At 37.8% G+C, this 26,877-nt stretch overlaps 3 protein-coding genes across 5 annotated transcripts in view; 2 read left to right on the top strand and 1 right to left on the bottom strand.

Annotated features, from left to right (window-relative positions):
- gucy1b1 (guanylate cyclase 1 soluble subunit beta 1) overlaps positions 1-13,347 on the top strand; it is a 71,192-nt gene extending 57,845 nt beyond the window's left edge. The window contains exons 12-13 of the mRNA XM_084095441.1: positions 5,802-5,956; positions 12,895-13,347. Coding sequence (XP_083951567.1) covers positions 5,802-5,956; positions 12,895-13,012 — 273 coding nt within the window. The 3' untranslated portion in view covers positions 13,013-13,347. The remainder of the gene's footprint in view (positions 1-5,801; positions 5,957-12,894) is intronic.
- A 9,338-nt stretch (positions 13,348-22,685) lies between these two features.
- On the top strand, positions 22,686-24,026 carry fabp2 (fatty acid binding protein 2, intestinal). Its single transcript, XM_084096600.1, has 4 exons — positions 22,686-23,006; positions 23,149-23,321; positions 23,582-23,689; positions 23,795-24,026. Exons 1-4 carry the CDS (start codon positions 22,940-22,942, stop codon positions 23,843-23,845), a joined length of 399 nt encoding a protein of 132 aa, XP_083952726.1. The 5' UTR covers positions 22,686-22,939; the 3' UTR covers positions 23,846-24,026.
- A 160-nt stretch (positions 24,027-24,186) lies between these two features.
- The window catches only part of usp53b (ubiquitin specific peptidase 53b), a 111,723-nt gene continuing 109,032 nt past the window's right edge, over positions 24,187-26,877 (bottom strand). For 2 of the 3 annotated variants that reach the window (XM_084096506.1, XM_084096507.1), the window contains exon 18: positions 24,187-25,599. The gene's annotated coding sequence lies outside the window, so the exon portion shown is untranslated. The remainder of the gene's footprint in view (positions 25,600-26,877) is intronic. The other variant, XR_014603946.1, reaches the window with a different exon arrangement.

The raw sequence follows: 26,877 nt of genomic DNA, 5'->3' as shown, positions 1-26,877 counted from the left end.
GTTTAAAAATTAACAACGTAAACAATAAGGTTGAGGAAAAAAAAGAAAAAAAAAATTAAATTAGTAAAGATTATATATATTTAAATGTTATATTATTTATACCCATTACTTTATATTCTCCAGTATACTCCTATTGCTTTAAAATATTTCATTATAACACTATATATTTTATCTTGTTCTGCATGTATTTTCAATAGGCTTTCCATATTAAATGATACAACCCCCAATTTTCTTACTTCCTTCATAAGTTCTACTCTTTCTTCTACATATTTTATACATTTTATTAACATGTTCAATTGTGATTAACACATGTTTTGCCTGATCACAATAATTACATTTACCCGTTTTATGTTTTCCTATTTTGAACAATGAATGATTTAGTCTTGTGTGTCCTATTCAAATGCGAGAAATAATTGTATCTTCTTTTCTATTCCTAAAAACACTTCTTCCATTTCCTACTTTTTTCTGTATACTGTAAATATGTCTACCCTTGTTATCACTATTCCATTCTTCTTGCCATTTGTTGTTTATGAATTCTTTAATTTTACTTTGAACCTCTTTTTTGTCCAAAGTCGACTGATCAGACAGCTAACCGTTGTGGGCGGGACTAAACAACAGCGGAAACGTAATGGCGGCGAATTTGAATCTGCGTCATCGCGCACACACACACACACACAAAACACACAAAGCCCTGAATGTGCAGCAACGGAGATTTGGAAAAATATTAATACAATTAAATTATGGGAGAATAAGACAATGAAATAATGATCAAAATGAGCATCTATTTTCAAGACAAGATTAAAAGACTATAGCCTATGCAATAAAAAAGAATTCAATACAGGCCTAGCCTATGTAGGCTACTGTACATATTATTTAACCTTAAAAAAACTCACTTTAACCCCCACATGCTTAATAATCTGTAAGGACAACATATTGAATAGATGCAGATTTCTGCAGTTATACCTTCTTTTCTTTTTCTAATTTCACAGAAAAAATCTGTAAAATATTACTTTGTAAATATACAGACAAGTTCCTTTTAAAAACGTTTAAAAACCAAAATACAAGCAATTACCTGTAAATTTAATAGTGGACCTTTAAATTACAGCAAATATCTGTAAAATAACAGGCATTCACTGTAATGACAAAACGGTAAAATTCTGTAAAAAAAAATACATTAAAATTACACTTTTTTTTTACAGTGTAGGCAACATAAATAAAAGGCCAAAATGTAGAAATTTACATTATTTATTTACTTAAGGACAATCAAATAGTACAAGAACAAAAAAAAAAGACAAAAAACTGAACAGAAAAAAAAAACAATTTATCTTTTTGATCTTAGCTCCGTGAGCTTCAAATTGATAGATGTGCCTATCTGAGCTAGGCATCATGTATGACAGTTGCCAAAGTGAGATATGAGCTACAAAATGACCAGATCCTGCCATGAGCTATATGACATATCTTGTATGTACATATAGGGCTTATATGTGGATATAAAGAAGCAATACAGGAGACCTATATGGCCTGTATATGCATATATATGCACCTCAATTATGCCTATATGTGGCATATATGTGGCATATATACGCATATATGCAGCATATATATTATCATATATGTGCATATATGCTGTATATATGCAGCATATATGTGCATATAAACTGCATATAGGTTTCATATATGCGCATATATCCTCATGTAGGTTCTTTCCATGTGGGATTTACGTGTCATGTTATCATAAGAGTCCTATTCATTTTAAACATTGTGGTTATTATCGCCAATACCGGTATATTGTCACACTCTAAATTAACACGATGTCGATATTTCATGCTTTGAATATCACGATTATCGTACAAACACCGGTATATTGCGACACCCCTAATTTGAAAACATATTTTTTTATAAAGAGGCATGCTGTTTTGACCACTATTGTCTCTAGATTTAACGTTAGTCAAATTAACTATAACAAACAGGTTAAACAAGCCATAGCTTACTTTTAGACGTGGTGAAAGTTCGAGGTTGTGATGGTCGTGTCCGATACCCCTTGCCAGTTATTATGCGTAAAGCAAATCTTCTTGTATGAATATGGTCAATTTCTAGTGTTTATATCCAAAAAGAAACAATGCTGGGAGATGTTTTTGTATTTAGCGCGCTCACCGCGATGTATGTTTTTTCTGGGCTTGTGCAGCGTCATACAATCGCGCAGAATCTGATGACTGGCGTCAATGGTTCCGTTGCTTTCATTTTGTTCATCCTTATTGATATTGCGATGATTTATATAAAAATTTATATAAAGTCATTCTCAAGTCATACAGTTCAAGTCAAGTCTCGAGTCATTGGATCTCAAGTCAAAGTCAAGTCAAGTAATTTTCTTAATTTAGTCAAGCAAGTCTCAAGTCCTTAAATTTGCGATCAGACTCGAGTCAATTCATGTGACTCTAGTCCCCCATCTCTGCTAAGTACTATGAATTTTTGGCATGAAATGAATATTAATTGTCATCCAAGTGGATGCTGCACACTGGTGGTGGTTTGAGGAGAGATCCCCTGATATGATTGTAAAGCACTTTAGGTGTACAGTAGTACATATGAAAGCGCTTTTTAAATGGCTCATTCATTCATCCAACATTACAGTATAATTAAAATAAAGGTCTAAACTTCAAATTATCAGATTATTTTTTTTTTAAAATCTTTTATTAAAGGGGTCATGACATGAGAAAACAAATTTGCCTTGATCTTTTGGCATACATGTATAAGAGGTCTTTGTACCTTTAAAACATCCTGCAAGTTTAGCTTAAAACGTCCTGCTCATTAAAAAGCAAAGAATTTATTTTGTCAAGCTCCAAAAATGGCTCATTTTGATATTGTGGGATCACACAGGCAAACACATTTGTATATGACTGCCTCCAAAGCTAGACATCAATGAATAGTTATACATCATCGCACCATAGGCCAAGGGAAGTCCCTTCAGGCTACAACCTTCGATGTTGCCGCTCCTCCAAGAGGGAGCCTACATCCTTACTCTTACTTAGGAAAGGAAGGCAAATAAGAGCAGGACATAATGCAGATTGTCCAGTAACTCTAATCACCCAGGCTCTTTAACCCCAAAGGAACGGCAGGGAGCTTAGGCCCTACTTAAACACCACAATGTATCTGGGGGAGAGCAGCTTAACCTTGCCTAGAGTAAAGGCACTCTACCTAAGACCTGTTATAGCTAGCGCTTCATCTTTTTTCTTTTAGCTCCAGACCATAGTATGTGACAGAAAATTCCAGTAACATGATAAAAGCAACTGAAATTAAAAAGAGTTTGCATCATCTCACCATGACCGTCTTTGTCTAGCAGTTACCTCAACAGTGCTAACCTCAAAGACTGCCTATGGACCATATCAGATCATGGGTTGTTTTTAATTAGTAAAACGCACCTGTCGCATCATCAGTCCAAGACAGAGCCTGATGTCTGCGCTTTAACAACCTCTTGTGTCCCAGAAACCCTCCTCGGAGGGAGGAGGGGCAATGTTATCATAACTATTCAGTTGTTCTTTTCTGAACGATTCCTAGTAATCAACTCCCTGAGGTCTTGCCTTCTCCTTTTGCAATATGCTGCTTCTGCCCCATACTCCTCTGATCCTGTCTTCTGGAACATTCTGGAGACGGCTCAGAAGGTTTGAAAGAAGCAGAGGATTAGAGGTAGACTTGAACCTCCGAGGGATATACCTCCTAAAGGCAGCGGGCTGCACCTTGGCCACTCTAAACCTCTCCACCACCGTCTCAACGGAGGTTCTGAAGAGTCCAGAGGGTGAGATCGGAGTATCCAATCAAGCTCCAAAAAATGCCTAAAATCTTTCCAAGGAGGAAAGATTTTTTTTTATCCTTGATCCTCAACAGGTTTAGCCACAGGTTTCTAAATAACCACTATCGCTGCCATTTAACAACCGATGACCGTGGCTGTTTGTTTGGTGGCCCGGAGAGCCAGATCTGTGGTGCGGCGCTGTAGAAGCATCAGAAGACAATCCCTGCCCATTGTCCAAGTCTCTCAGCAGATCAGGCTGGTATGTCTGCAACACCGCCATGGTGTGCAGGGCACCGCTACCCTGACCCATTAGCAGTTTCCCTTTTCTCACAAAACTTAACCTGTCAGTGTGGATCAGAAGAAAACACAGATCAGTCTTCTAAATCCAAAGATCACTTGAATTGGCTTGAGACTTGGAAATCAACACTCCTTTCCCAAACACCTCTGGCAGTTCAGCCTGGGATCCCCACCAACAGAGCTGCCGTGCTGCTTAAGTAGCCACAGGGCCCGATCTGCAAGGCGAAGGTTCTTTTCCTTCTTCCCTAGAAATAAGAGACAAGCGTGAGTGGAGCTTTCTTACCATAAACTTATCACAGTTGAGCAGCTGAACGTGCGTGCGCTGCTCTGAGGCAGATCACACAGAGCTCATATGAGTCCTCAAGTTTAAGATTATGCTTACACGGGGAACACACTGTATGAAAGTTTTGCCGCTGCTCTCCATTGTTCTCCACACGCTCGCAGACAAATGGCTCCTGAAGACAAAAAAGCTAATGACGTGTTTTGCAGGTACCCTTTTATACTCACAGGCGCTCCGCTGGTGACGTCATGGACTGCCGTCAGCCAATGAGTGTTTGATACAAGTGCTTCAGACACCAGTCACGCTGATGGCGTTTCCCATAGTGTCAACGCCAATGATGCAGCATCGAAGTTCCAATTTGAAAAGGGAACTATATTAACATAATAAGTGAACCTCGAGGAACATATTAATAAAAAAGAGCCCTTTAACACTTACAGAACATCAAAAATATTTTAACAACCTTTAATTTAATTGAACTTAAAACCGGATTCACATAAACCCAGTATTAAAAATTTCAGATTTAGCTGTGCCTTTTATAGTGTGTTTGGCAATGTTTATGGAAAATTCATTAGCAAAAGTACTTTGAGAATCTAAAAAAGCAGATGCTGCGGTAATTATTTTTTTAATGCGTTACACAGCAAATATTAATCACAGAAATAATTTTTTTGCAAGTTAACTAATACTAATACTTCCAATGCACACTGCACATACACAAGTATGTACTGGTCACTGTATATGTAATTTAATGAATAAATAAATCCTGAATGTTTAGACTTGTTTAATGTGCTGCTTCATAGCATAAATTAAACAAAATCTCTTGCATATTTTACGTACCTGGCTGATGGGGTCACATAAGCACCCACCCACCATGCTGTCCTTCATAAAACACCCCCATCATAAAACATGCTCCTGTGGGTATACATTTTACCTTGTGTATGTTTTGTGTTTTCTAAGAATAGCTCTATAATACATTTATAAACTGTGTTAGACATGTCCCCAGTAAATAATTGTCTCGGCAGGGTCTTTTGTTTAACCAGAAGACACAGATTTGTTATTATATGTGTAGCTGTTGAAGATGTGCTGCATCTAAATGAGAGAAAATGCTGTATTAGGCGGATGGGACAGACACTTTCACACAAAGACACAAACACAAAAGTAAGCACAGTCTGGCAAAGGGAGACACCGTCAGATCATCCTTCCTTTCAGTGTTTAAAAATACACCCACATTAACTTTATTCTGAACAGTTAGCTCTGCTCTGGCACGTACACATGGCAGAGCGTGTCTCGATCAGAGAAGGAATGTTCTATGCATTTGCTGGAGAAAAAAGAACGATTTCTCATTGTTGAAGACAATATGATTATTAATGTGCTATGTGTGAATGTGTTTACATATTTTCAAGCTTTACATATTTACCATCTAACTGTTATGTTTTGGAGCAGATCACCATTGGAATCCACACAGGAGAGGTGGTCACAGGGGTGATAGGGCAAAGAATGCCCCGTTACTGCTTGTTTGGAAACACGGTCAACCTGACAAGTCGTACAGAGACCACAGGAGAGAAAGGAAGGATAAATGTGTCTGAATACACATACAGGTGAGAGAACCATGTCAGGTTAATATATTATAAGGTTATTAATATAATATAATTGAATATAATATATGTGCAGTATCACACTGCATATCATAGCCGTGCGATATCACTCTTTATCAGCAGAATCACAGCCGTCATAAAACGAGGCATTGGAGTTTATTTAAATAACACTTGCCTGACGGCTCATGCTACTGCTAACCCGGACGTTGAGGTCACTTCCGTGATTTGGGAAAAGCACGTAAAAGTCCTGGCAGAAAGCGATGCATAAGGATGTAGTGTAACGACAAATTATTATTTTTTCTGAAGTGTTTACAACTTAGTGTTAACTAATAATTGTTGCAAACTAGTACTACCAACAAAATATTAGTGCATTCCTGGAACTGAGCGTCGTTACACTACATCCTTACGCTTTCTGCCAGGACTTTTACGTGCTTTTCCCAATCACGGAAGTGGCCTCGACATCCGGGTTAGCAGTAGCATGAGCTGTCAGGCAAGTGTTATTTAAACTAGATGTACTGCATGGCGGTACAAAATATGACCGCCGCTCAGGCCTGCACTGGCTTTCCACAAAAAGAAATGACGTGGAGCAATTTGGCTGTATTGCGTGTTTATGTATATACCTAAAAAAAGTAGTAGTATGTGCATGTCTGTCTGTGTGTGTGTGTATGTGTTTGTGTATGTGTGTGTCTGTGTGTGTGTGTGTCTGTGCGTGTATGTATGCGTGCGTACATGTGTGTGCGCGTGTGTGTTTGTGTGTGTGTCTGTGCATGTGGATTTGTATGTGTGTGTGTATGGGTGTGTGTCTGTGCGTGTGGATGTCAGTGTGTGTGCATGCTTGCGTTTGTTTGTATTCCTGCATGTGTGTGTGTGACAGTTAGGGTTGCCAACTTCAGAAAAGGAAAATGCGGGACAATCGTGGTTATTTATAGGAAAATGAGGGACACTCAAAATATTTGTACTGTATCACACAGTGTACGTCATTTCAGTGTCTGCAGTTAAGTTTGTGTTTAAAAGGTTATCAGACATAAACACATTTGTATTGCTTAACCTATTTATGTATTTAATTCTAAAAATAATTTTAATGTCATACATGAAAAAGTCACATTACAAACAAACCATAGTTCAAAATAACAGCATTTATCTAAAATAGAAAGCTTTTTTAACATTATACACTAGGCTTACAGTTCAAAAGTTTGGGGTTAGTAAGATTATTTTTTGGGAAAAAATAAAGAAAGTAATTGCCTACTTTTATTCAGCAAGGATGCATTACATTAATCAAAAGTGACAGTTAAGATAATGTTACAAAAGCTTTCTATGTACTTTCTAAAAGCTTTAAAACATTAATAATAATCAGAAATGTTTTTTGAGCATATTATTCCCTCAGGTAGATCACATGTTTTCTTGCGTGGCTGGATGTTAGACTCATGAACAATAATCACGTTGTTTGCATTCGCCAAAATTGATTAGCCGAAATCAAAACGTGGACAGTGAAAGGAAATTACCGTTAGCGCGAGACGAGTCCGGCTTGAAGCGGAAGCGGCCAGACGGCAGAGGATGTTCGCAAATCAAACAATGATTTGTCTCAAAACAGTGATTAAAAAAAGCTGTGATTGGATGATGACAGGTGTCGGTGATCATTCTCAAGTGTCGTGGTCAGCACTGCTGCTGTTGCTGTTGTATCAGTCAGTGGTTTATCAGCTTGTCAAAAAACGGGACACGGGAGGTCACGCAAGGGACAAATAAATTAGGCCCAAAATGCGGGACGTCCCGCCTAATTCGGGACAGTTGGCAACCTTAAGTATCATCCTAAACCAGCAACCCTTCGCTCAACACCACCATCTACAGGCCGATGAGTGTACAGTCACTAAATGTGCACATAAATGAATTTATTTTATACCCCCCCATGGATGAAATTCTACGAAACTTAGCATTTCCCCAGAGGATGTCAAGTTAATCATACACATGAAATATGGTGCAGTTCTGAACATCTCAACTGAAGATAGGGGCGATTAAAGCAGAATAATATTGCATTTTCATTTTTTATGGGAGGGGCGCAAATCACAAATGAGTGATTATGGGCTAGGTTGATGTGGGCCCTTAAGAGCAACATACCATAAAAATGTCTTCATCCTCTGTGCCACGGTTCAGGTAGTTATTTAGGAAAAACTGCATTTTTTGGGTTTGGGGGGGCCCAGCGCGGGGGGGGAGTGGCCCCCGGGGACCAAACGAAATTTTTCCGTAAAAGTCTAGTGGGGCTACATGCCCACCAAATTTCATGTTCCCCGGTGTTTCGGTGTCCCTGGTATCGTTGACGAAAAAATTCAGTAGATGACGAAAAAAAAAACTTTGACAATCCCTATATGACCGCTTTCGCTAGCTACACTAGCGGCGGTCATAATAAACTCCAATGCCTCGTTTTATGAGTACAGAACCTATTTGTACTACTGTATAAGTTTGGTACCATTCCGGGCATTATTAGTGGGGTAATTTACGAGATACATCCTTGGATCCGTTAGCGCCTGCACTAAGCCATCCGGCTGATATCTCTAAATAAGCTCTAACTTTAATAATGTTCGACCAAGGGAAAAAAGGCTTCTGGGAGGTGTTTGGCTTGGGGTCATGGTGCAAAGGACCCTAGGCTGATTTTACTCCTTACCATCCCTTTAAAGTGAACCAGAAAGGGAACCAGTCGAAAGTGACCTCAGTTCTTTTGGTGTTCACAATATACTGGACTCAGAAGAGAACCCGGTTATTTTTTTGGTCCTCTTCAGCATTGAAGTGATCTCAGACCCTTTCTTGTTCACATCACAACCTCAAAAGAACTCGGATCTCAGTTTTCTGTGCATTTTGCATGTTTACACTTCCACCTTCGACAACATCTGTCAGACAAGCACAAGTGCTTGTACCCAAATTTCAATCCAGGTTGTCGTAGAAGGGACAGGAATCCTTTATTTCAGCTTATTTTTTCACTGGTGCTCATGTACTTCTGTCATAGTTATTTCTATTTTATTTTTTTACTTTTACGCTGCATTGTAACACTGTTCTGTTATAGCCTCTTTTAGGGGTGGTGCGATATGGCAAAAATATCATATGATTTTTTTCAGGAAAATCGCGATTCATAATTTCATCATGATTCTTTTCATGTTGTTTTTAATATTTTGCAAGTGACTGAGCAGTAGGCTACAGCCAAACTAATTTCCATATTTTAAAAATGTAGCCTAACAGAGATAACAAAATACAATGTAGTAAAATATAATGACAGACCATGTAGGCCATAGTGGGTGCAGATAAAAATCTTTAATTTCATTATTTTATCTTTGTTATTAAAATTAAGAATAAAGATGCACATTACAAATACACAACATAACATACAAATGAAATAAACAGTGCTTTATTTTTTCAGCCACAGTAGGTGGATATAACACAACCATTTAAATACGAAATTGAATAAACAAATGTAAAAAAAAAAAAAAAAAAAAAAATTACACTACATAGACTTCACTGTATAAATTATACATTGATTCTTATTTAAGCTACTGAAGTTATTCAGTGAAGAGCAGTGAGTGATTTTCTCTTTTGTTGTTTTATTAACACTAAGGACTAGCAGCACCATGTTTATTATTTGGTTGCTGTTTCTTTAAGAGCTCACGCTGCAAGGTTACAGTCATGCATCCGATTTTCTCCCAACTGTCTACTTTCACTTTAGACATAACACATAACCGACTGTTTATGTAAACTTTGTGTGTATTTGCCAATAAGACTAGAAAGATATAGCCTTCACGAGGATGCTGACGCACTGTATCGTTCTTTGTTTAAATAGTTCAGTTACTATCAGATTGAATGTTATTACCATGACAAACTATACATTCTAATCTAAAGATATAAGTCTCAAGTTTCAGTATTTGACCACTATTTTATTCTGAGAAACTTATAGTGACAGTCATGTATTAATTTGTGTCAGGAGTTACCTTTAATATGAATTATGAGCGCTCCCATTCATAAAAAAAACTCCTGTGCGGTCGTCATGAAAGCGCTTGACCAAACAACATCCCTCGGGGCTTTTAGCTAAAATCCCAGAGGGACGTTGTTTGGTTTGTTTAGATTCTCATAGGTTTACGTCAGTTTTCTATAGAGAGGAATAATATTTATTGAATTTATACCCACAATGGGCCGATGTAATCATTATGAGCGCTGGATACTCTGATGTACTATGTTTTCAATACACACTGGCAACCTGAGGGCGCCCTATGCACATTTAGTCCATATATGGAACACATGAAGAAGAGCCATATCATGTGACATTCCAGGAACTCCCTGACATGAACAAAGCTTATCAGAGATCGCTGTAACATGCAGATAAAGATGTTTTGGAGACAATAAACATGATTGCAATGATATATGATGTATGTGTTCTTCGAGCCATGTCAGGTATTTTCATAATAATAGATTATATTTATAATGTAATGCTAATCGATATAGACTTTATCATCGTGCATAATACTATAAAATAATATATTTTCTGTCTGATTTTTTTATCTGAAGCCAAATCAGATCACAGAAGGTTACTTAAAACACTCGACTTGCGTTATAAAATAAGTTTTAAGTAAAAACATAGTTTTAATCTCAAAAATTGTCGTGTATTGATGGTGTGCTAAGCTAACATGCTAGCGAGCACTAAGATTCTGCCACCTAGCTGTTATTTTTATGAACAATTTTAAATAAGAATGCTTATTGAAATGTTTCTTTTTTCAAGAAGGGAATTTGATACAGTTTCAAATGTGAAGTGAGAACTTTGATAAAAGAAATTAGGGATTGATTAGGGAACAGTGTGAATAGTCAGTCATTAGTAATTATTATGAAGACAAAAGAAAATAATATTTAGAGCCATAACCAGGCCGGAGAGGTGTGAATATGTGCAGTGGAGACTGAGACTGACTGGGGCTCGTTTGCACCACAAAACAATAGAGACAATAGACTGAATCGATGCTTAGAAGATGACAATAAACATCAGTTTGCATTTTAGAGTCTAATCAAATTAAAGTCAAATGACATGATCTTTAAAAACATTTAATTAAATACAGAGTTTTAGACTTATCATCTTCAGATTTTAAATATAACATGGTCAGACATGTGGCTTTAGCTGCAGTGCATTTCTAGATTGATACAATGCCAACTTCAATATTATTTTCATGAAGATATTTCATAAAAATACATTTCTAATAACTTTACAAAACTTTGAAACTATTTATATAAAAAAAAATCATTATGACAATAATAGCTTTTAGTGCAAAGGGTTCATGAACTGTATCTGTTTTAGTTTGGGAATGCCATTTCTGGGGATTTTTCAAAAGTGGGATTGCTGGCTAACAGGATAACTTAGTTCAGTTCTCACGCGCTTCGGATGTTCGCGCTCAGAACAGCATGCAAATGAAATGTTATGCAATGTTATATTATGCATTTACGCATACAAATTATCATCATCATGACTGTGCAGTGTCACATGAGTGTAACTCTACCGCTGTGCTGCGTTAACGTGATGTGAATGTATGTCGCGTTGAACATACACTAGAACTGCAAAAGATAGAATGCAATGTAGCACGAAACTAAACACAAAGTGGACCAGGAGCTCATCGCTTTCACATATCACCAAGAAATCGAACCACAAACGGACCCACAAACGAGGGTCCTTTTAGGGGGGTCTGAGATCACTTGGTTTGTTCACCTATACATGCTGAACTGGTCCAAGAGCGTTTGGAGGGCTCAAACGAACTAGGTGTGGAAACACCCTAAATTGTTTACAACCTTGTGTCTGTCCTTTTCAATATAAAAGTCTTTGACTGATAAAACAAAAGACTGACTCACTCATAATGACAGTCTTTGCTGCCATCTGACGGTGTAATAATGTAACTGTCACTGAAGTCGAAATTACAATCACTAACGGACCCTTCAAACAGATTATCCGTTTGATACACCCAAAATGAATTATACCTATACCTACACTATCTACATAAGAGCCAGCGGCAAATTCCTGAAGGAATGGCCAAGATAAAGCTGTTCTCGGTGGGCACATCTCCAAAAACGACTAAACGAATTGTCAAATAGGCACTATGTTTATAAATGTTTATTTTACATATTTGAGGTCTAAATTACTACATTCTCGCCTAAAACAATCTTAAAGGGATAGTTCACCCAAAAATGAAAATTGTCATTAATTACTCACCCTCATGACGTTCCAAACCCATAAGACCTTCATTTATCTTCAGAACACAAATTAAAATATTTTTGATGAAATCTGAGAGCTTTCTGACCCCTGCAATGTAATCACCACTTTCAAGGCCCAGAAAGGTAGTAAAGATATTGTTAAAATAGTCCATGTGTCTTAAGTGTTTCAACCTTAATGTTATGAAGCGACGAGAATACTTTTTGTGCACTATTTTAACAATGTATTTACTATCTTTCTGGGCATTGAAAGTGGTGATTACATTGCAGTCTATGGGAGGGTCAGAAAGCTCTTTTTGCGTTTGCGTTCCGAAGGTGAACGAAGGTCTTAAGGGTTTGGAACGACATGAAGATAAGAAATTAATGACATAATTTTAAAAACTTTTAGTGAACTAACTCTTTAAAACTACATTCTCTGACAGAACAACAGTAGTATTTGTAAAATTATGGTATTTGCTCATCCTCCATGACACTCGCTGTGAGAGAAATGCTGCAAACGCAGTGATATAAACGATGAAACGGTTCCCGTGGTGATAATGGTAGAATATTGCATGGCTGTAAAGGGTCTAAGCCAATCAGAATCGAGAACAAGAACTAATTGTTATAATATAAAATAATATCATATAATATATAAAATATAATATAATATAATAAAATTAATACAATATAATAATTAATATACATGAATAAAGTGAATGTTGTTATTTATTGCTTTGTCTCAGGTGTTTGCAGTCAGTGGAAAATGCTGATCCTCAGTTTCATTTGGAGTACAGAGGACCTGTATCCATGAAAGGAAAAAAAGAACCAATGAAAGTGTGGTTTCTCTCACGCAAGACCTAACTGACACACTGTGGAGCTGCAGCGGTGCAATTTTTATTGTTCTCTGCTAATGTGTGTTCATTAATTTCTAAGATCTATGAAAAGGAACATGCTGTACTTTGCTTTCTTCATCAAGATCATTTTATTCTCCCCCTCTCAGAGACCAAATTAAGAATGTTCTTCAGTGACCCCTGCGTTTCAAGTGCCAATTATCTCTGATTCACAGAAAATGAAAAAATAAATACATAAATAGGGGGGTAAGGGCAGGCCCGGATTAAGAGGACTTTGGGCCCTGGGGCTATAGCAACACCAAGGGCCCCCTTTCATCTGATTGCCACGCCATAGTCTTCTACCGCAATAAAAAAAAAAAAATTGTTATTAATCAATGTATTTAATGTTTTTCTTTATCATTATTTGTTATTATTATTTTTGCACACTAAATAGTCCAGGCTATTTAACACATTAACCCTCTACTGCACAGATTTTGATGGAACATCATGATAAAAATTACTCCACATAATTTCTTGGTTCATTTTGGGAACATTTTATTGATAAAACATTTTTACCCCCTCCCCTTCCATAAGTGCATTTACTCCAGATATGAACTCAAAAACATAAAGATTGCCAAAATCAGCATATGATGTCTGGTGGTGGTGATGGCCCCAATATTTCATTGTGCACCAGGCTATTTCTCTCATTTTTATCTAAAGGGACAAAGTAAGCATTAATAAAACATTTGCTTTCTAAAGCCCTATTCAGAAGGTAATTGTTTCTCATGTGGATATCTGTAAAAAATGATTAATAGGCTACATTTACACTGCATTTACAATTACATAAATGCAATGATTGTTATTTTATTTAATATTTAAATATAAAATGATGTCTAAGGGTACTTTAATTATGAAACTAAAACTAACACTAGGTGGCGGCAAGTCACTGTCTTAATAAGCGAGTCATTCATTCAACCGATTTGTTCAAACGGCTGAAGCAAACGAGGAGTCATTGAATCATTAAATGAATTGATTCGTTCAAAACGCGGATTATTCTGTAACGAATCAACACTATCAGTTTCAGAGATTGTTTCTGCTGTGGTTTCATTTTGGAATTTTCATCGACGAAATGACGATAAACCAAAACGTAACTCTCAATGTTAACTTATTGGTCAACTCATTTATTGTTGCACAACATATATCACAGACACAGTAGCAATTGTGCTGATATTTGGGGAAAACTGCGCTTTTACTTGTGTGATATATTTATTTTATGTAATATTACAATAAGACAAAAACTCATTGGGGCAAAAATGCCCATGCAAAAAAATCACCGACTTTAGCCCCTATAAATATTGAAAATACCTTACGACTCCACGAGAAACAATTACTATCCAAATAGTGCTTAACTCATTAACTTACTTCAGCTGCTTGCTTACCTTCTTTGACGTATAAAACACGCGGATCGGTTACGACGCAGGAGGGTGAAGCTAACTGTGGGTTGCTGCCGCTGCACTCGGTGGTCTTCCACGGGCACGGATGAAAGTGAACCAAAGTAGTTAGTTAGTTTAGGAATTTTTGCATCCCTTTTCTGCCTTTCAAGTTTGTTTTTCCTTTTTTGTGCACCACTATCACTTTTTTTCATCATTTTTGAACTCCAGCGAGCGATTCATACCCATGCTCTACATGAAAGCATAACGAAAAGAGGCGTTTCCCAACGTCATGGCGCAAATTGTAGAGTTAATTTGATTGGGCGGTGAATTATATCAGTCAGGCACATTTTCCAATAACTTCTTGTTGTTATTTTATTATACACAAATCAACCACCTATGACTTGACAATCTCAATTCCTCCAGCCAATCACGGGCCCCCTAATCCCGCGGGCCCTGGGGCTTCAGCCCCACCTAGCCCTTATGTTAATCCGGCCCTGGGTAAGGGTATTATAGAGTAGAGGGTGACCAGCTGTACACATTTTACATAGGAATATGGAAACTACTGTCCATTTGATATTATTTAATGATACTACTTTGAGTGCCAACTATTGAATTGATTTAATCCAGAAGATAAAGATACATCTGAATAAATACAACTGGAAAATGGTACAAATACGCTATGCAACATGCAGACGTGCTCATCAAGTGTTTGTTTTCATCATTTTTATTTATAGTAGAGGATATGACAGTATTTAGATCACTACCAAGTCCAGGGATATTTTGTTATTTCATCACTGAGTAGAATAAGTTATTTTCTTTTGTCACTGTATTGAGTCATGTATGTCTGTGATGATATATTACAAGAAATAGAAATATCTAAAACAAACAGTTTTTTTTTTTTTTTTTAATTGTGCACTTTAATTAAGAAATAACTTGTAGATTTTCAGGATCAAAGCACACTTTGTTATTGTATCAATGTATTGCAAATGCTCAGTTCCCTTTCGAGGGAACTCGCTCTGCGTCGATGACGCCTTGAGAACGCCTCCGCATGATTACGTCTGAAGCACGTATGTCAACTAGTCCAATGGAAAGAGTGAACGTCATGGGTGGGTGACGTCATGACCAGGAAAGGACGAGCGCTTTTTAACTTCCAATTTATCATCTCCATCACGGGGCCTTCTATTTTTTCATGATCTACACAGTGAGCTATGTAGATCGTGGAATAGACCCTATTCTTCCAGTCTCTTCAGTCCCCAGGTGCATGCATATTCAGATATAAGGGGAATGAAGGAACATAGTTATGGGTCGATGCCCCGGGCTGAACAGACGCTCGTGAGCTATCTGTCTCTCGGTTCAGCATCGCTCCTGAAGGCTCCCATGCTGCCCACTAAACCTTTAAAAACTACATCTAATTTAGTGGGCAAAACTTATATGGCTTATATGGTCAAGCTGGAGCCTGTCTTCACACTATTGCAGTGCTTCAAGCCTATCAGGCAGACCTGTTGGGGGATCTGGACAAAAGTGAGGGTGTGGGTCCCGGCGAAATTCGAGAACTTCGTCAGGCCACAGATCTATCTCTCAGGGCTACGAAGGAGACCGCTCGTGCTAATGGCAGCCCTCTTAGCTACTGAGAGGCACCTCTGGTCGGGCTTTTCGAAAAGAAAGATCAGGCTTTTCTGTTAGATGCTCCAATATCTCCTACTGGTCTCTTTGGTGACTCAGTTAATTCAGTTGTCGAGAGATTTCAAGAAACTAAAAAACAATCAGAGGCTTTTAAGAAATTTCTCCCTCGCTGAGTCCAGCCCCCTGGGGATACTGGGCGTGAGCATCCCCAGCCGAGCTCCTCATATCGCGCACAACAGAAAGAGAGTGTTGCGTCTCGTGCCCCTCCTAATAAGTCATGGGGGCCGAGCCGACACTCTCAGCCAAAGTCTTCTAAGCCAAAGCCGGATCTGAGGACTGTTCTTCACGTGCGTCAGAGCGTTGTGGACAGCCCCAACTGGGGTGGAGCGGTGTTCACCTCAGCATGCAGTGCCCATTCTACTTCGGGTTCCTCAGGGGACCGTTCTGCCAACCCCGCCACCCTTGGTGCCTTGGGGCGCAGCGGTCTCCAGCGAGGTCTCGGCTCAGCATCAACTCGACATTGCGTCAGACTCGCGCCCTCTGAGGGGGGTTCAAAAACAGTCAGTTTGGTTGTTTCCTGCCAGGATGCTTCAGGTTACCAAAGTGGCTGTTACAGCAACACCAGAGGCCAGTCTCGAGAGACTGTTACCCTTAGTAGATTTTCTGACAGAGTGGAAGAATCTGACAAATATATCTCCGTGGGTCCTGCAGATAATAGAGAAAGGTTACAGAATCCAGTTTGGTTCTCCTCCACCTCGTTACAACGGGGTGCTACTCACGTTAGTACATCCCGAGCAGACTCTGTTAATGGAGTAAGAAGTAGAGTCTCTTTTAGCGAAGGGAGCTATAGAGCAGGTGTACTCGTCCAACAGAGAATCTGGGTTTTACAGCCGCAACTTTATTGTTCCGAAAAAGGATGGGGGGGATCTTCGTCTGTTGAATTGTGCAGTCAAGAAACTCAAGTTTAAGATGCTCACACTCAAACAGATCGTGACTCAAATCAGATCCGAGGACTGGTTTGTCACGATAGATCTAAAGGATGCTTACTTCCATGTCTCCATCCTCCTCCATCCGTTCCTGAGGTTTTCTTTCAGGGGCAAAGAATACCAATATCGGATGCTTCCATTCGGTCTAGCTCTACCACCCCGCACATTCACGAAGTGCATAGATGCAGCTCTGGCCCCTCTCAGGCTGCAGGGCATATGCATTCTGAACTATATCGCCGACTGGCTGATTCTGGCGGAATCAGAGCAGTTAGCTGTTCGGCATCGAGATGTCGTCCTCGCTCACATGAAGAGGTTGCTCTCAATTGGGGTTGAGACTCAATGCCAAGAAGAGTGTGCTTTCTCCACTACAGAGAACCACTTTCCTTGGTGTGGTATGGGATTCAGTCACGATGCGAGCCACACTATCACCCGTTCGTCTAGCTGTTATCCTCACATCCACAAAAGTGTTGAAGCTAGGCCAGTCACACACTGTGAAACAGTTCAAGAAACTTTTGGGCCTCATGGCAGCAGTGTCCAATGTGATGTCCAACTGTACATGAGACCCATGCAGTGGTGGCTCAGGACCAGAGGGTTTTCCCCGAGGGGAAATCCACTTCGTGCGATCAAGATCACGCGGCGGTGTATCCGGTGTAGCCTTGGTTATATGGAGGAAACATTGGTTCCTGTCCCAGGGTTCGGTGTTGGGAGCTCTTTGCCATCGAGTTGCTATCTCGACAGATGCTTCCCTCACCGGCTGGGGAGCGGTAATAGAAGGCCGCTCAGCTCAGGGTCTGTGGAGGAGTCATCATCTCTCTTGGCACATAAATTGCCTGGAGATGATAGCAGTCTTCAAGGCTTTGAGACATTTCCTCCCAGACCTGAGGGGCCATCATGTGCTTGTCCGTACAGACAACACATCGGTGGTCTCTTACATAAATCGTCAGGGGGGTCTGCGTTTGCGTCCACTCTGCAAACTGGCGCACCAAATCCTCCTGTAGTCCCTAGGGAAAATACTCTCTCTGAGGGCAGTGTATATCCCATGGGGCCAGAATATAGGAGGAGACATCCTGTCGAGGCAGGGGCTGAGGCCAGGGGATTGGAGACTTCACCCCGAGGTGGTGGAGCAAATATGGGAAGTTTACGGCCAAGCAGAAGTGGATCTGTTCGCGTCTCAGTACACAACGCACTGTCCACTATGGTTTCCCTCACTCATCCAGCCCCCCTGGGGCTGGACGCTATGGTGCAGACATGGCCGAGGCTAAGTCTGTACACATTTCCCCCTGTTGCTCTGCTCCCAGGAGTTCTGGAGAGAGTCCGCCAGGACGGAATAAGTCTACTGCTAGTAGCACCACACTGGCCGAGTCGAATTTGGTTTGCGGACCTAATTCATCTCCTCGACGCCCCTCCCTTGGAGATCCCGATCAGGAGAGACCTTCTGTCTCAGGCAGGGGGCACAATATTTCACCCCCAGCCAGAGATTTGGAAACTATGGGTTTGGCCTCTGAGGGGGCCCAACTCATAGAGAGTGGTCTCTCAACTGAGGTTGAGGTTGAGACCATCCTAAGCTCCAGAGCTCCAGCTACGAGGAAATTATATGCAATAAAGTGGAGAGTTTTCACTTCTTGGTGACACCAGCATCAGTGGGATCCAGTTAACTCTTTAGTTAGTAGAGTACTCGAGTTTCTACAAGATCGCTTTGCATCAGGTTTATGCCCATCCACCTTAAAAGTCTATGTGGCGGCCATTGCAGCTTTCCACGCCCAGGTGGGTAGTACATCATTGGGTTGAGACCCCCTGATCATACGTTTCCTTTGTGGCACCTTGAGGCTGAGGCCTGCAGAGTAGGTTTCAGAAAAATTTCTGACATTCAAGACCATATTTCTTCTAGCTATTTCATCCCTCAAAAGAGTCGGAGACCTTCAGGCCCTTTCGGTTTCTCCCATATGCCTTGAGTTTGCACCCGGGATGGTCAAGGCATTCTTATACCCTAAACAGGGATCCGTCCCTAAGGTCCCGACCAATATTCCAAGGCCTGTTGTGCTGCAGGCTTTCTGTCCTCCTCCGTTTGCTTCTTCGGACCAGGAAAAACTGAATCTCTTGTGTCCAGTGCAAGCACTGAATACTTATGTCCACAGGGCTGCCCCGTGGAGAAAATCAGATCAGTTGTTTTTCTGCTTTGGATCACCTAAGGGTCTTCCAGCCTCTAAGCAGACAATCAGCAAGTGGATAATTGAGGCTATCTCTCTTGCTTATGAGTCCTCTGGCCAGCCGTGCCCTTTGGTGGTCAGAGCTCATTCTACTAGGAGTACGGCGGCCTCTAAAGCCTTATTATCAGGGGTTTCCCTTCAAGAGGTTTGTGATGCGGCAGGGTGGTCCTCGCCACTCACATTTGTGAGGTTTTATAGCCTGGACCTGGACGCTGTCCCAGGGTCTCACGTGCTTTATACTTAGATTGCCGACAGTTTCACATACAGGCAATTTTAAGTATGGCGTATTGGGTATTCTCGTTCCCAAGGCGTCATCGATGCAGCGCAAGTTCCCTCGGAAGGGAACGTCTCAGGTTACGACTCTAACCCTAGTTCCCTGAGAAGGGAACGAGACACTGTGTCGCCCTGCCATACTTCCTGCATCCCTGTGATCGACTTTGCTTCGGCTCTCAAAGCAAACGCTGGTTGCACCGGATGTGCTTTTATCCTTTCCTGGTAATGACGTCACCAGCCCGTGACGTTCACTCTTTCCATTGGACTAATTGACATACGTGCTTCAGACGTAATCACGCGGCGGCGTTCCCAAGGCGTCATTGACGCGGCGTCTCGTTCCCTTCTCAGAAAACTAGGGTTACAGTCGTAACCTGAGACGTTTAACCATAATTAAATTCACAAGTCTGAATTTATTTTTCTGTTTCTGAGGATAATGTGCATGCTTTAAATAATAAAAATGTCTGCACAGAATCATAATTACACTCGTACATTGCATCAGATAATTTACCAAACATGTACATATAAACAAGCTGTTTTATGAATACTTACGCTACTGTTATATTGTTTTATTATGTGTTATTGCGTGAATGAATATATTCTTAACACATTTTTAAAGTGAATATTTACTGTTTAAAAGTGGATAGACTTTGAGAGTTTGTATTCATTGAATCTCGTATATAGATTTATTTAAAGGAAACCTGCCCATGTCACAATGCTATTATGTACACCTCTACATATATGTAAGTCTTGTATTAAAATATTATTTAAAAGATTAGCTATTTGTTGTCTAATTTGTTTGTTTGTGTTGCATGATAAAACAAAATAGCATTGTACTGCTAAGGTTTGTTGTACTGCTAAGCATTGTTTTCTTTTACAAAATTAAAAATATTCAGTAGTCTTTATATCATCCATTCTAATGCCCATAAACATACTCGTATATCTGTCTGGCTGCTTGGAAATCAAATAAAAATAAACAGTCAAATCTAAAATCTTACACTATTGTTTTTTATAAAATCAGACAGACCCTCAGACTTTTTATACATTTCTTTATAGACGGTATTGTGTGAATAGAGAAACATGGAGTCAGGAGTGTACAGATTAAATTATACAGATTATAAAGGTGTTTATTTCATGAGAATAGTAAAAAAAAAAAAGCTTACTATGGATCATAATTTTGACTGCACAAACCTAAGCAAAACCTCTACTATGAGCAGACAATGTATTATCATCACCAGATGACAATGTTACCTTTATACAGTCAGCTATTACCATATACTGAAGCAATAGGCCTACTGTCACTTTGCCAAATTTGTCTCAGCTCAGTCTGTTCATATTAATGCAACTGTCTCCTTCTTGTGGTACAAACATGTAACTACTTTGAAAAAGAATGCTTAGCTCTGAGTGAAAACTAATACAAATGGGTTGATACAAAATACCACTTTAGCAATTTCTACTTCACCTTGAACTCCTCCTGAAGGACTATGACAACAATGTTTTCAATACTTCCACTTCCATAGAGAAATCAACTTTCATTTGTAGATTAGAGATTGCGTAGTTAATCACTATTTTCTCGACATAAATTGTGCCAGCAATTACTCCTTTAGTAAAATGCATCAACATGCCAAGTGCAGTGAGACAACTGATTATGTCATAAAAGAGATTAAAACATCATAGAAACAGATTGTTTTGAATTGTGTCTGAACTCAGATTCAGTGGTAAGATTGTTGATACCCTAGTGATAGAGTGCAAATGCAAATTGCAAAATTATTTGATTACAGCAACCAAGCATGACTTTACAATCCTGATTAATAAACAACCTATCATGTTTCATAGAAGAGTAATTGTGCAGGGAAAATGCAGATTAACAACCTAGAGTATATGAACCAAAGAGGCTTCAATGGAGCATACAGGGTTTGTAAAGCCACATATTATACAGAATATATATATATATATATATATATATATATATATATATATATATATATATATATATATATATATATATATATATATATATATATATTGTGCATATAAACTACCATTTAAAAGCTTGTTGTTAATAAGAGTTTTCTTTTTGTTTAAAGAAATTAATACTTACATTTAACAAGGATGCATTAAATTGATCTAGAGCGTAAAAGACTTATATTACAATTCCAGTGTTACAAAAAAATCTATTTTAAATAAATACTGTTTTCAACAAAGATTTCTAAATGATCACAATAAAAATTAACTGTACTGATATCTCACAAAATTGCTGTTTTTACTGTATTTTTGAAATGCAGCCTTGTAAAGCATAAGAGACTTCTTATTAAATAAGTCATATTTTTGTTATATTTTAACAAAGATCACTATTTTGCAGATTCTGCAAGGTCTGTAAACTTATAACCACAACTGTTAATGGTTTTATTAGTCCTGTATGTTCACTTGAAGCCTCTATGGTTCAACATAATGGTTTAAGTTGCAGTAAAAGGTGCAGTTATGAAATTTTTTAACATCATTAATATCATGAAATATTTTTTAAGTTTAGATCTTGTGTTTGCTTTCAATAGGACGATACCAAAGGTCATGCAATGGGACTATACAAAAGGTCTTCAAAGGTCTTATTTTATTGTACTGTTGAGAGATAAAGACTGAGGGAATGATCAAATAAACCATTATCAGAGATTATCATGTCTCGGGTCTTGATATCTCTTAATCTTGTCATTTAGTCTCCAGATAAAACTTCCACCCTACATGTTGCGTTAATTTTATATTTGGGCAGGCCATGTACACTTTTTGGTTTAAATTTTCATTATAAGTGAATATGCCACAGCTTTTCTCACAGTGGATTTTTCATTAGTATTTAAGACATTGTAAGCAATAACAGTGAAAAACTCTCAATGAACTGTTGAGTCATGTCATAAATACTGTAGCTGCAAAATAATACATGATAACCCCATTAGAATAGTTTCGCCTTTCAGAGTTCTCAATTTAAAAGATGCAACGGATGTCAAATTATGCTAGCTAAAATTCATTGCTTAATGCACCACTCAGAGTTCCACAGAAGTTTTTGCCACATAAACCACAACTAGTGTAACAGACACACCCTACAGTTTAAACAGCAAACAATTCAAACAAAAGGAGGACTTTGTGTGAGAACAACAGAGACACTAATGCCATGTGAACATTCAACCATCCAATACAAGTGAGTGCTTGTTCTCATGGAATGACTTGAAGCCTCCACTCTTTTTGCACAATCAGTGATGAAGCAAGGCATGCTGTGATGTGTAACGTATAGCCTGGAGGGAGGGTGAATTTTATACTCTGTGAGCTTTACTCGGCCACATCAGCATGAAGATAATACTCAGATAAGACAGCGTGCCTTCACTCGCACAGGTATAAAAGACAGGCGCAGGGTAAAGTTAGGCCACCATCAGGATCACAGCAGTCTGTCATCATGACCTTCAATGGGACCTGGAAAGTTGACCGCAATGAGAACTACGAGAAGTTCATGGAAGAAATGGGTGAGTGCACAGACAAATTAAGCATCGCCTGAATATTGTTGGTTTCAAGATCAAACGCTGAAATACTTCTAAAGATGTTGAGTGATTCAGCGAGTCATTATTTATAAGGTGTTTGTGCATGTGTACTGCATATCTTCAACAGGCATCAACATGGTGAAAAGGAAACTAGCTTCTCATGACAACCTGAAGATCACTGTGGAGCAGACCGGAGATAAGTTCCATTTGAAGGAAGTCAGCACTTTCCGCACAGTGGAAATTGACTTTACTCTGGGTGTCACTTTTAACTACTCTATGGCAGACGGCACAGAGCTCACAGTAAGCACAACGATTTCAGATTTCAGAGGCATTTTCAGTCTTTACAACCTTAAAAATAAAGGCTCTGTATTGGCATGGTTCCATGAAGAACCTTTAACCCATAGTGAACCCAAGGGCAAAGGTTCAGATGTTCAGAGAAAAATACGTAACTTTCATAACACCCTCTATTCAAGCCTCCTGAACAAACAATCACTAACAGGTCAATGAAAGAATGTCACACTGCTGAGTTCAAAATGAGTCCTTTGACATTCTGATTGCAGGGATCCTGGGTCATGGAGGGTGACACGCTCAAAGGAACTTTTACACGCAAGGACAATGGAAAGATGCTAATGACAACCAGGAAGATTATCGGTGATGAACTTGTACAGGTGAGCTGTTGTTCCTTATGGATTATGACATATCCTCAGATAAAAATTTGGATTAAATGCTATAAACTTGTGTTGTCTCACTTTTTGATTTTTTGTTGCTTGCAGAGTTATTCCTATGAAGGTGTCGAGGCCAAGAGGATTTTTAAGAGGGGTTAAAATGCCATCAGCATTCCAACATTTAGTTGGATGATATGAAACCAGTTGTTGTAAGCATTCAACCCGATAATAAGGGTTTTAACAAATTGGCAGCCCTAAAGTTTACAAAGCATGTATGTAAATCATGTGTCATTTGCACTATAAGTTTTGATATTTATGGTAATAAAGCCCTTTTTACGTCCTTGTGTGAACAGTTTTAATTATATGCTGCATGTGTTGTGACCCGTGTTGGATAAAATTATTTCTAAAAGAAATACATTGTGATATATACATTGTGTTCCATTGTTTAAAAAGGTGTAGAAATAATACATAATAAATAATCATACAAAGACGCAAATAAATTGTATCAGTGATTGAACATTTGAAGTTTATTAAACAAAGAATAAAAATAACTGCATAATCATCTCCAAAAATATATAGCGGATATCATTTTACATTATTAATTTATTTTGAATTATGTCAATATTTTGCATGAAAAAAAAAATAAAATCGCAGGAAGGCACTCCACAAACAACCTCTAGGGAGAATGTACAAAGGTCCATTTGCAATGAAAGTAAAAGTCAAAGACACAATCGCTATTCTCTGTCTTTAAGACTCTGTCTTTAAGACTTATTTTATATATACACACTACCGTTCAAAAGTTGTAGATTGGTAAGATTTTTAGATTTTTAGAAGTTTCTTCTGCTCACCAAGGCTGGATTTATTTGATCCAAAAATACAGCGAAAACAGTAATATTGTGAAATATGTTTACAATTTAAAATAACTTTTCTATTTGAATATATTTTAAAATGTGTGAATGGCACATTGTGATCAGCATCAGTATTCCAGTCTTTAGTGTCTCATGATCTTTCAGAAATCATTATAATATGCTTATTTGCTGCTCAAGAAACATTTATTATTATTATCAATGTTGAAAATAGGTGTGTAAATTTTTTTTCAGGATTATTTTATGAATATAAAGTTGACAAGAACAGCATTTATCTGAAATAGAAATCTTTTGTAACATTATAAATGTCTTTACTGTCACTTTTGATCAATTTAATGCATCTTTGCTGAACAAAAGTATTGTTTTTTAATTTCTTAAAAAAAAAAAAAAAATCTTACTGACCCCAAAGTGTTTTGAATGGTAGTGTATTATGTCACAAAAGTTTTCTATTCATCAAAGAATCCTGAAAAAACAAACAAACAAAAAAACAACAACAATGATTTCTGAAGGATCATATGACACTGTGGGAGTATAATGCCGGAAATTCAGCTTTAACATCACAGGAATAAATATAATTTTAAAATATATTCAAATAGAAATGAGTCATTTTAAATTGTAAAAATATTTCACAATATTACTGTTTTTGCTGTATTTTGGATCAAATAAATGCAGCCTTGGTGAGCAGAAGAGATTTCTTTTAAAAACATACAAAAATCTTACCAATCTAAAACTTTTGAACGGTAGTATTACTGTATTATCTGTCACAATTCAGTAAAAGATTTGATATTCAGCATAAAATGGTCATTCCTGTTCACAAGCAAATACTGATTTATGCCAAAGTGCATACTGCCCTCTTGTGGATGGCTCTTGTGGATATCATAAGATACTCGAACTTCACAATTTACAGGAAGAGTGTACAAAAGGACAAATCTCTCTTATGCTTCCTTCAGTTTCAAATACATTTGTAATTACAAGTACAAAAACAATCCATTTGTTTCAACTTCTTTGGCAATTCTCTTGCATTACTTCTCACTGGGTCACCAGGACCTAATAACAAAGAAGATTTATTATCATTGCATTGTTTTTAAATACATAAAGTACTAGTCAAATGTCTGAAAACATCAATTCATTATTTATTATTATTGTAGTTTTTTAATTACTTAATATTACAACTAGGTTATACAGTGTTAGTAATAGTAATAGTCAATCAATGGCTGAATAGGCAATAGAACATTCTTTTTTTTTTTTTGGTATTATTAATTTGGTATTATAGTATTTAGTATTATTTTGAATTAGCTTTTATATTTTCAATTTCCATTTTAATTTTTGTTCAAATTCGAGTGGTTTAGTGTTTTTTTATGACTTTATGATTTATTGTTTTGTCAAATGTTTCATTTTTTTTTCTATTTATTTATTTCCCCTTTAGTCATTTTAGTACTTAAAATTATTTTATTTCATTTATTTGTTATCATTTATTTGTTAAGGTAACATTTTACGTTTTTTACCTAATGCTTAATAATTTAATTTAATTTAGAACAAACTTAATCAAGCTAATTAACTATGGTAACAAATTCATCTGCTAGTATCTTTATTATCTTCTCACCACTCCTTTATTATCTCATTTCCTTTCACATTCTTTATCAAAATAATAGGGTATCGCACACACCATCTAGCATGATAACATTCGTAGTTCACTTGGTTCAGCTAAACATTGGGCTGCCTGAAGCTTGAAGACAGTTTCACTACTTTATATGCTCCTTTATGGTCTTTCTTAGCACAATTCTCTGCTGTGGGTCATTTAGATGAAAAATGGCTGAAATCTACATTTATGTTTGCTGTGTTGCTTACAGTAACTAAATAAAACAGTATGTACATAAAAATGTACGTTTAAAACAGTAAAATGATGAATGTTCTTAGTTATCCCTTTCATTTATCGGGGTAGCTGGCGTGTGTACAAATTTTTAGCCTGAATGTCAAGTTTTACTTTAGATAAAAAGAGCTTTTAGATCATGAGAAACTTACATTCAGTCAGGTTTGTCTAAAATTCTGACAGATAATGTAGACACAGGTTTTATTTCATTGTAAACCCTAATGCTCAAAATAATTAATTGGTTTGAATATAGGGTGAATTTAAAGGATAACTCTCGCCAAAATGCAACCTAGGGTCTTTTTGTTAATCTACCTGAGGCAAACTTTCGTTTAAAAGCATAATTAGAATGAAAACGTCATTTTTAAGTTTGAGCGTATTTTCGTTTTCGGTCAAATTGCCTTTTGAATGGGAGTGCTTGGGGCACATCTATGATAGCATCAAAAATCACTATTTTT

The sequence above is a fragment of the Abramis brama genome (genome assembly GCF_963993115.1).
Source record: "Abramis brama genome assembly, chromosome: 2".
Classification (NCBI taxonomy): Eukaryota; Metazoa; Chordata; class Actinopteri; order Cypriniformes; family Leuciscidae; genus Abramis; species Abramis brama.
The sequence above is the reverse complement of the archived record's forward strand: the minus strand, read 5'-3'. Positions and strand labels throughout refer to the sequence as shown.